Below are 12206 nucleotides of genomic sequence, written 5' to 3'. Positions count from 1 at the left end.
ATATTTACCTTTAACATATTTTACCTTGTTTTATCTTTTTTTTTTAATCTTTTATTACCTCATTTTACCTTCTATATTACTTTTTGAACCTTTTATTTTCATTATTTTACCTTCTATTTACCCTTTTTACATGTATTTACCTTCTATTTAACTTATTTAACCTGTTTATTTATTTTACCTCCTATTTGCCTTTTTATTTACCTTATATTTTTTACCTTTAACATATTTTACCTTGTTTTATCTTTTTTTTTAGCTTCTATTACCTCATCTTACCTTCTATATTACTTTTTTAACCTTTTATTTTCATTATTTTACCTTATATTTACCCTTTTTATATTTATTTACCTTCTATTTAACTTATTTTACCTGTTTATTTACCTTATTTTTACCTCCTATTTGCCTTTTTATTTACCTTATATTTACCTTTAACATATTTTACCTTGTTCTATCTTTTTTTTTTTAGCTTCTATTACCTCATTTTACCTTCTATATTACTTTTTGAACCTTTTATTTTCATTATTTTACCTTCTATTTACCCTTTTTACATTTATTTACCTTCTATTTAACTTATTTAACCTGTTTATTTATTTTACCTCATATTTGTCTTTTTATTTACCTTATATTTAGCTTTAACATATTTTACCTTGTTTTATCTTTTATTACCTCATTTTACCTTCTATATTACTTTTTAAACCATTTATTTTCATTATTTTACCTTCCATTTACCCTTTTCACATTTATTTACCTTTTATTTATCTTCTATTTAACTTATTTAACCTGTTTATTTACCTTATTTTACCTCCTATTTGCCTTTTTATTTACCTTATATTTTTTACCTTTAACATATTTTACCTTGTTTTATCTTTTTTTTTTAGCTTCTATTACCTCATCTTACCTTCTATATTACTTTTTTAACCTTTTATATTCATTATTTTACCTTCTATTTACCCTTTTTATATTTATTTACCTTCTATTTAACTTAGTTTACCTGTTTATTTACCTTATTTTTACCTCCTATTTGCCTTTTTATTTACCTTTAACATATTTTACCTTGTTTTATCTTTTTTATTTTTAGCTTCTATTACCTCATTTTACCTTCTATATTCCTTTTTTAACCTTTTATTTACATAATTTTTCCTTCTATTTACCCTTTTTACATTACATTTACACTTCTTTTACATGTTAACTACTTTTACTGGCTTCTATTTACATTTTTGACCTTTTGTTAACCTTTTATTAACTTCTTTTACTTTCAATTTACCTTTTTGTTGCCTTCTTTTACTTTGAATTGACTTCTACGACCTTCTATTTACCATATTTGACCTTCTTCACGTATTCAACTGGTTTGACCTTCTTTAATGCGGTCCATATTGAATGAAAGTGTATTGGTTGCACTCAAAGAATGAAGGGGAAGCAATACAGCATAAATCACAGCAGGGTATCAAAGGTGTGTGCTCTCTCACACATTGGAGTCACAACGTTGGCTCTTGGACAAAGTGTGAACGTCGCTGCACTTACCGGGATGCACTTTGTCTTTTGTGTACCAGAGAGCGATGCCGTCGCCATGGAGATTCTTCTTGCCAACCCCGTGGATTTTGAAGTGGACGTGCATCTCCCAGTCTTTGAGGTAACACGGCTGTGCCACACAACACAAAGCTTGATAAATGATGTTGTGCTGTTTCCATCTTAACATGCAACATGTTGTAGTCCATCACAGCACAGCACTTTATGCACAAAAACTGCATGAACATATTTCAAGCAAAGCTATTGTTAGAAAGGTACCTTAGTGGAGTGGCTAGAGGTCAGGTGGATGTTGGAACACTTTGCTCAGTAAGTGTACTTGAGTTCTGAGGTCACATATCCTCTGCATTGACCACTGGTCAGTCTAGGGATGGCTACTGTTCACATTTGAACCCATACGGTACCAATTCTCGATACCAGTACTTTTGTGTGTGATAATAAATATGAATTGTTTTTGATAATAAAACCTAATTGTTATTGCAACATTTAAAAATGAGCTAACGACAGTAACTGCTGTCCAGTTGTTATATTTACTTTTGCTATGACATTTCTGAGTGCGAGACATTGTATGGCAGTAGTGTATATAGTTGACCATGTGTCCACTGCTAACTTCAGTCTTTGCTAAAGCAGTTACTTTGTTGCGCCATAAAAAGTGTTATTGATGTAAGTATTGTACAGTGGAACCCCGATTTAGAGAGCACATGGATGATTGGGAGAATGTCATGTGGTCAGATGAAACCAAAATAGAACTTTTTGGTATAAACTCAACTCGTCGTGTTTGGAAGAAGAATACTGAGTTGCATCCCAAGAACACCATACCTACTGTGAAGCATGGGGGTGGAAACATCATGCTTTAGGGCTGTTTTTCTGCTAAGGGGACAGGTCGACTGATTTGTGTTAAGGAAAGAATGAATGGGGCCATGTATCGAGAGATTTTGAGCCAAAACCTCCTTCCATCAGTGAGAGCTTTGAAGATGAATCGTGGCTGGGTCTTCCAGCATGACAATGACCCCAAACACACCGCCCGGGCAACGAAGGAGTGGCTCCGTAAGAAGCATTTGAAAGTCCTGGAGTGGCCTAGCCAGTCTCCAGACCCCAACCCCATAGAGAATCTGTGGAGGGAGTTGAAAGTCCGTGTTGTTCGGCGACAGCCCCAAAACATCACTGCTCTCGAGAAGATCTGCATGGAGGAATGGGCCAAAATACCAGCTACTGTGTGTGCAAACCTGGTAAAGACCTATAGTAATCGTTTGACCTCTGTTATTGCCAACAAAGGTTATATTACAAAGCATTTAGTTGAATTTTTGTTATTGACCAAATACTTATTTTCCACCATAATTTACAAATAAATTCTTTAAAATTCCTACAATGTGAATACCTGGATTTTTTTTTCACATTCTGTCTCTCACAGTTGAAGTGTACCTATGATGAAAATTACAGACCTCTGTCATCATTTTCAGTGGGAGAACTTGCACAATTGGTGGCTGACTAAATACCTTTTTGCCCCACTGTATATATACATATATATATATATATATATATATATATATATATATATGTATATATACACACATATATATATATATATATATATATATATATATATATATATATATATATATATATATATATATATATATATATATATATATATATACACACACATATATATATATATATATATATATATATATATACACACATATGTATATATATATATATATATATATATATATACACACATATGTATATATATATATATATATATATATATATATATATATATATATATATATATATATATATATATATATATATATATATATATATATATATATGTATATATACATCCATCCATCCATCCATATATATATATATATATATACACACATATGTATATATATATTTATATGTATATATATATATATATATATATATATATATATATAAATATATATATATATATGTATTAGGGCTGCAAATAACGATTAATTTGATAATCGATTAATCTGTCAATTATTACTTCGATTAATCGATTAATAATCGGATAAAAGAGACAAACTACATTTCTATCCTTTCCAGTATTTTATTGAAAAAAACCTGGCACCATACTTATTTTGATTATTGTTTCTCAGCTGTTTGTACATGTTGCAGTTTATAAATAAAGGTTTATACAAAAATAAATTAAAAAATAAAATAAAATAAGAATTGCCTCTGCGCATGTGCATAGCATAGATCCAACGAATCGATGACTAAATTAATCGGCAACTATTTTTATAATCGACCTTAATCGACTTTAATCGATTAGTTGTTGCAGCCCTAATGTGTATGTTTATATATATGTGTGTATATATATATATATATATATATATATATGTATATAAATATATATATACACATATATATATATATATGTGTATATTGTATATAAATATATATACAAATTTTTTATACACATATATATATATATATATATATATACACATATATATATATATATATATATATATATATATATATAAATATATATATACACATATATATATATATATATGTGTATATTGTATATAAATATATATACACATTTTTTATACACATATAAACACACACACATGCATATATATATATATATATATATATATATATATATACACACACATACATATATATATATATATATATATATATATATACATACATATATTTTTGTGATTGTTGCGCCCTAAAAATGCCTGACTCTGTGGCAGTTCTTCCAGGAAGACGCGGAAAAAAGTTTAAATGTACTGTATGTATCTTTTTTCCCCCTCAAAAACATTGCATCAACTTGTCGTTTTACGAATTTGCGATCAATGTTTTAGGTGTTCCAGTTCGGTTAATGAATGACAAAGAGAGATCATCATCACACTTCAGCATCTCTAACATGTAAATCCTGCCTCTTTGCTCGGTCAGCATTGCAAATTAACCAACATGTTTTTAATTGTCTTACCCTTTGATATGCAAATGTCAAATACCTATATAAATACACCTCAATTAGGACGTAAATGTGAATATACTACATTACCCAGAAGGCTTAGCGCTGTAGACAGGCACAGGAAGTCGGTCTGAGCTACAACACTTGTGTTGTTTGGTCAATAAAGAGTTGATATATTGTTATACAATAAACAAACATAGACACCTGCCGTGTGCCTTTGAGCAACGCTCAGAGACTCATTTGAAGGATTGAAATGACGGCGATGTGAGGAGTGAGCGCCTCACCACAGTGTTCCAGATGGATCCCTGCTTGCTCCTCTCATCTGGGGTGAGTCTCACGTACGAGGAGGTCACCAGGGTGCTTCCAGAGAAGTCCCACTGGCTGGACGCGCTGCTGCCCACACCTGAAACACCACCAGGTGAGTCAACTGCCACACAAAATGCTCCTCGGTTGGCTGAACGTGGGTGTGGTTCAATTCACATGAAGGCTCTTCTTCTTTTCTTCTAAATGTTGTGTGTGTAACGACAGATAACACTACGGTTGTTTAGGGCCACAACCACTCGGGTCCACATGTTCACCACCTGGGATTTTGTAAACATTTGTACAATTTGGTGTTAATTGACAATATTTGGGTAGCAGACTGATGCCCAGAGTTTGATTTTGTTGCTCCGTTCCTTTTTTTCCTATGGCGTAGGTGTCAATATTGTCCTTTTTTTCCTTTTCTTTGTCATTTTTTGAAAATGTATTTATATTTTCAATGTTTTTTTCCATATTTTATCTTAATTTATTTTACTCCTTGTCAATATTTGTTTATTTATTTTAATGTCCTTTAATTTTTTCATCAATGTTGACAATATTGTTTTTACTTGTTCATTTAAATTTTTTAAACATATTTTTATGTTTGAAAACTTATTTTTATTCATTTTCATTTATTTATCATATATTTTTTATTAATATTGTCAATATTAATTTATTTTTATTTATTTTAAATTTAAAAAAAAGAAGTTTTTATTTGTATATAATTTAGTTTAATTTTGTTTTGTTTATTTAATTTGTATTTAATTTGTATATAATTTAATTAAAATTTTAATTTTTAATTCATTAATTTTGTCAAAATTTGTAGATTTATTTCATTCTTTTAAATCGGTCAATTACAAAATACAATATCATAAAAGTTCATATAGGATCAATGTTCAAAATGTAACTACACCATCTCAGAGCATATAACTGTGGTGTGTTCAAGGACCGTTGATTAAAGTACAAAACAGTTTTTTAAAGACCGGGGAGTCTTTACCCAGATTAGATGCACTAATAATAATAATAATAATAATTTATTTTGATTATAACACTGAAAAATCAAAGCATGCGGATGCCATTTTGATATTTTTCTTTTTAAAAACCAAAACCATGAGGGCTCCCTTCAATTTTGGTAAGTGTTAAAGGACGCAAAAGGGTCTCAGTCATTAAAAATTCAAAACAAGTCATTCATTAGTAGTTTTTTAAAACTTTTAACGTTTTTATATATCTATAGATCAACTTCAGATCTATATATTTGCCATAAAAGTGTTTTTTTATGTTTTGTACCCAATTCATAACAACATTAGTTTGGATTATTATTAATATTTTTTGGGAAAAATGACAACCATATAATGCCAAACATATAAATGAAATAAAAGTTTTTGAGCCTTCTAAGTCAGTGTAATTAGTTTTTTCTCCCAAAAAATCCTGACGTAGTAGGCTAGTTTTTTACCAATTTTCTTCAAGTGTGGGGGAAGGTCTTTGTTTTGCGTGTTTAACATGTTTCTGTGTGATTTGCTGGCTGCGAAACAGGTTTTAGAAAGTAACCTAACCTGCTGTAAACATACTATGTACACTTTAATGAGCAAACCTGAGGCAGAAAAGCAGTTTTTCGAATGGGCTTATGCTGTCTTTAAGTTGAAGTGGAGTGGTAATTTATTTTATTATTATTAAGGCTGCAGCTAACGATTATTTTTCTATCGATTAATCTATAGATTATTTTTTCAATTAATCGGTTAATCTATAGATTATTTTTTCGATTAATCTATAGATTTATCCTTTTACCGATTATTTTTTTAATTTAAAATGAAGATGAAAAAATAAATTTAGGCCAGTTTTTTCAAAAGGCATGACTTATTTACAAAAAAAAAAAAGTATGGCCACTCAGTCAACATTGACAACAACATGACAAAATATTCTGTAACAATGTAAACATTTAAAACTTAACATTTAACATTTGCTTTTTAATGTGCAAATATAAAAGTAAACATCCAGTGCACATCTTAATATTCTGCAATAGTATAAGCATTTCAAAAGTAAAAGTATTGCTTATTTTGCTTTAAAATGTGCAAAAATAAAGATAAACATCCAATACAAAAAAGTGCAAAACGAAATATTCTGTAACAGTGTAAACATTTCAACAAAAGTAAAAGTATTGCTTATTTTGCTTAATAACACAACAATGATAGTATGATTAAAGTGAAAGTTAATTGTTGGTTTGTACATAGTATATGTAACTATTAATGTTGTAAAAGGTATTTGCACAACTAATTAACGTTAGCGTCTTTGTAAACACTGAACAGGCACGCCAAACGCGCCTCTCAGAGCGAAACGGTGTTTTAGTTTATGAATTTACAACGCAGATACAAATGACACATTCATGTTTTTGGTGTAATGATGACAACGTATACTCACGCGGACGATTGACTAGTTGATGGTGATGGCAAGAACGCTGTCGGGTGTTTTCTTTTCAAATGTTCCTTCATAGCCGTTGTGCTGCTATGATAGGCCATTTCCGCTCGACACAGTGTGCATACAACAACTGTCAAGTGTTTTGCTTTTTTCGCTGTGCTTATCCCACACTTGAAGGGATGTACCAATGCTGAATGTGGCTTCTGGATTTCACTCAAAAGACCAGACCGTAGTTACTTTTTCCTTTTATTTTCCTTTAGTTTGCAACAGTTTTTCTTCTTTAGTCTTTTTAGCAGTCTTTAGCAGTGTTAGTAGACTTTAGTTTCTTTAGCTGTCATTAGCTGTCTTTAGTAGCCTTTAGTAGCCTTTAGCTTCTTTAGTAGGTGAAAAACCTTTAAGGACAAAACACCACAAGATTGACATGCTGTAAAAAATCAATCAATTATCAATCCCATAATTTACAATTATTTATTAGGCTATCAAACTCTTAACCATTAAACAAGTGCAAGGTAATGGACACATATTTTCCCTTTAAGTTAAAACAGATTTTAAATAAATTGTCTCAACATAAATGCACCAAGATACATATAAAATACATTTAAACACAATTGATTAATGCAGCAGAAAACCCAATATGCAAATACATAAATACCTAACCAATTAACCACCTATTTTAGATACATATTTAAAATCCTTATTCAATATAAATATATGATTAAATTAGCAGTGAAACACTCAATCTTAAACGCCGTCTACTGGTAGAAAAATGCCCCTTTTTCTATGCCCTCACCAGCAGCCAATGATCCAACACAGTTAAATCCAACACTTGAAGTTGAGCGACTTCACCCTCCTGATGAAGCAAACTGCTCCAACATTTATCAAACTAAGCAAAGAATATCAACACTTCCTTACTAAACAACAGTTACACAAACACCGTGTGTATTTAGCCTCCAGACTAAGCACGCTACATGCACACAACTCCCCCCCCAATCTCACCAGCGCAACAGGTGCGCCACACCCACAAAGAGAACTAAAGTGCAATCTTACCGGCTGTCCGTTCAGCTTTTGGTTTTGGTACACTTTTGGCACAACTCTGGGTTATCTGTAATGAACTAAACCTTTTCCCACTCTGCGCTGGCGTCTTTTGTACTCCTTGATTTGACAAAGCGGTCTAATTACCGGGCTCGCGCACCAGCAGATGAGACGGGAGTGCGCCGCGTTATACCTGCGCGTGAACGTTAATAGATCGGCTCTGATCATATAAGCCGACTGGCCGAAATAATGCCGAATTATATACATTTCCTGGGGTTGCCTAGGTGAATAGGGATGCGGATGTGCTCTAAGATCAAATATAATTTTATTAAGTGGGGTTTGGCTGGTTGCTAAACAGCCACGGTTGCGAGCTCGCGCTTCAGCTGATGAGACAGCTGTTCGCCGCTACAACATTATTAGGCCGTTTATTGAAATACTCCCACACTTTTGATGACTTTTGGCGTGCTTTTTTCCCCTCGCTCACATCGTCTGCTTTGCGCTCCGCCATGACGGTAGAGTGACGTAAATATGCGACGCGTCATTAAGTAGTAACAGTCTCCTGTTTTCATACCGACGAGCTAACGTGTCCAGGTTATAACCCTGTTGTCAATAAACACACGTGGAGACGGTGCTTCAGATACTACATTAATACTGAAGATAAATTGTCCACTGTCCACTGCAGCATGTGAATGCAATGAAAAGAATAAAATCTGAGCCAATCAGCTGTTAAAATGTTGTCCAGGTTAATGTTTTGGCCATTAAAGGCCCTTCATTTCAAGATTTCAACTGTGATCGGGCTTTAAACATGTGGCTGACCTGTTCAGATGAGTGTAACTCAGGGGTGCTCACACTTTTTCTGCAGGCGAGCTACTTTTCAATTGATCAAGTCGTGGGGATCTACCTCATTCATATATATCATTTATATTTACTTATTTATGAAATATATGTTTTTGTTAACAAGTTAAAGGTGTTTAATGATAATGCAAGCATGTTTAACACATATAGTTAATATTGTTAATAAATTAAAGGTGTTTAATAATAATACAAGTATGTTTAATACATATAGTTAATATTGTTAACAAGTTAAAGGTGTTTAAAGATAATACAAGCATGTTTAACACATATAGTTAATATTGTTAACAAGTTAAAGGTTTTTAATGATAATGCAAGCATGTTTAACACATATAGTTAATATTGTTAATAAATTAAAGGTGTTTAATAATAATACAAGTATGTTTAATACATATAGTTAATATTGTTAACAAGTTAAAGGTGTTTAAAGATAATACAAGCATGTATAACACATATAGTTAATATTGTTAATAAATTAAAGGTGTTTAATGATAATACAAGTATGTTTAATACATATAGTTAATATTGTTAACAAGTTAAAGGTGTTTAAAGATAATACAAGCATGTTTAACACATATAGTTAATATTGTTAATAAGTTAAAGGTGTTTAAAGATAATACAAGCATGTTTAACACACAGTTAATATTGTTAACAAGTTAAAGGTGTTTAATGATAATACAAGCATGTTTAACACATATAGTTAATATTGTTAACAAGTTAAAGGTTTTTAAAGATAATACAAGCATGTTTAACACATATAGATTCCTTTCTTTCATGAAGACAAGAATATAAGTTGGTGTATTACCTGATTCTGATGACTTCCATTGATAGGAATCAGACAGTGGTGCTGATAACGTCCGCATTTTCGAATGGAGGAGAAAAAAAGTCCTCCTTGCTGTCTAATACCACATGAAAGTGGTTGGTTTTTGACATCTTATTTGTCCAGCTTCTGTACTGCTTTGTATACACTTTACAAGAAATACATTGTCGGCAAACTCCGTAGCTTGCTAGCTTGTGCACGCCAGCTTTCTGAGACTCTTATTTTGTTAGCGCAACTGTGCAGTCGGTCTTTGGAGTTTTGACGACAGGTACGGCGCCAGAGTCTGTTGAAATAAAGTGTTTCTGGCCTTCCTGTCGGTAATTTTAATGAGCTAAATATGTACATAAAGTGTTGTACTTATATTCCAACTCCGCGTTCTTCTTGGTCATCGCCGCTGCCGCCATCACCCCCCGCCCCCCGACCACACCCCCACAAATAGATGCCTGTCCTGTGGGAAACACTGGTGTCAAAGGCCTTCTGAAGGTCCAGCATGTTTGCGTCCCTAATTAATATGATAACATTAAATCATGCAGATATTGCTAGTTTGTCTCTGAATGCAGATATTGTGGCAGGATAAGCTTCAGACATCACAACATGAATACTAGTACTAATTAAAGCTGCAAGCAGCATTGGTCGGGCCCGCGTATTTGGCAGGTGCTAGTCCTAAGTGTCCCAATACTTTTGTCAAGTTTTAGTCCCAAGTGTCCCAATACTTTTGTCAAGTTTTAGTCCCAAGTGTCCCAATACTTTTGTCCAGTTTTCGGCCTAAATGTCCCAATACTTTTGTCCAGTGGTAGTCATACGTGTCCCAATACTTTTGTCTACTTTTAGTCCGAAGTGTCCCAATACTTTTGTCTAGTGTACCTACCTTGTCTGCATTGTGTGGGCACGTTGGTGCTTCCTGCTTTTAAGCAGCCATCTTGAGAAAACAGCAGCGCAGCAGCATCAGCGCAGCGGTTCTTTGAAGGCTCATAAAATCAAAACCGGAGCAGTTAGAAAAATTATTTCGATAACTTTTATTTGGAAGGGTTCAATCTCTCTCCTGTGTTAGTTTGAAGCCGAAACGACAAACGCGCTCAGAGGAGATAATGTTTGAAGAGAAGTGACCGGTTTATAAAAAAAATTTGTTTTGAAGGGGAAATTGCAAACTTCCTGTCGATTTTTGCTGAGGGTTGTCAATCTATGAAAAGTAGGTCTAAGTGAGACCTACATAGAGGTTTTTTGTTTCATGTCTCTCCGACTTTCCCAGTGGGAGTTACAGGCAGTTTTGTCATTTTTTTCTTCCGAGGAGCAGTTTTTTTTCTGCGTTTTATTAAAAAATTGCGGTAGAGCACAATTTTGAGATTTGGGGTTAGGTTTTTTCATTAAATCACAATTTTATCCAGTCCTGGTGTGTGTGTTCAGTTTGAGTTTTGAAGCATGTTAAGGGGGTCAAATTACAGCTCAAAGAGGCAAAAGTGACTGTTTTTAGTACTTTTTTGTCTTGAAGGGGGAATTGCCAACCTCCTGTTGATTTTTGCCCGAGGATGTACTATTATGAAAACTAGGTCTGAGTCAGACCTACATAGAGGTTTTTTGTTTCATGTCTCTCTGACTTTCCCAGTGGGAGTTACAGGCAGTTTTGTCATTTTTTTCTTCCGAGGAGCAGTTTTTTCTGCGTTTTATTAAAAAATTGCGGTAGAGCACAATTTTGAGATTTGGGGTTAGGTTTTTTTCATTAAATCACAATTTTATCCAGTCCTGGTGTGTGTGTTCAGTTTGAGTTTTGAAGCATGTTAAGGGGGTCAAATTACAGCTCAAAGAGGCTTAGTACTTTTTTGTCTTGAAGGGGGAATTGCCAACTTCCTGTTGATTTTTGCCCGAGGATGTACTACTATGAAAACTAGGTCTGAGTCAGACCTACATAGAGGTTTTTGTTTCATGTCTTTCCGACCTTCCTAGTGGGAGTTACAGGCAGTCTAGTTTTTTTTTTCCCTACGGGGCGCTAGAGCGCAATTTTGAGTTTTGGGGGTTCGTTTTTTGACTAAAAAGTTGTGTAAAATTTGGTGAGTTTTGAAGTATGTTAAGGGGGTCAAATTACAGCGCAAAGTTGCGGAATAATAATAATAATAATAATAAACGTTCGAAAAACAATAGGGTCCTCTGTCCCATTGTAAAAGAACTCCCTTCGGGATTCCTTTTACAATGGGCCATGCGGGCCCTAATAATGGTGACAAATAAAGTAGCTAGCAACACTGTAATGAGTGCAAACTGTCCCCCCTCACACAATCGACACCATTATTGACACAAAGTGCGTGAGCG

The 12206-nt window shown here is 33.1% G+C and overlaps 1 protein-coding gene across 2 annotated transcripts in view; it reads right to left on the bottom strand.

Moving 5' to 3' along the window:
- The window catches only part of lman2 (lectin, mannose-binding 2), a 39230-nt gene that overhangs the window by 26591 nt on the left and 433 nt on the right, over nucleotides 1-12206 (bottom strand). For both annotated transcript variants that reach the window (XM_061976512.2, XM_061976514.2), the window contains 2 exons: nucleotides 4777-4895; nucleotides 1519-1636 (listed from right to left, as the gene is read on the bottom strand). In XM_061976512.2, the coding sequence (XP_061832496.1) occupies nucleotides 1519-1636; nucleotides 4777-4895 (237 nt within the window). The remainder of the gene's footprint in view (nucleotides 1-1518; nucleotides 1637-4776; nucleotides 4896-12206) is intronic.

Source organism: Nerophis lumbriciformis, linkage group LG16, assembly GCF_033978685.3.
Source record: "Nerophis lumbriciformis linkage group LG16, RoL_Nlum_v2.1, whole genome shotgun sequence".
Taxonomy (NCBI): Eukaryota; Metazoa; Chordata; class Actinopteri; order Syngnathiformes; family Syngnathidae; genus Nerophis; species Nerophis lumbriciformis.
This window is presented reverse-complemented; position numbering and strand designations above follow the sequence as displayed.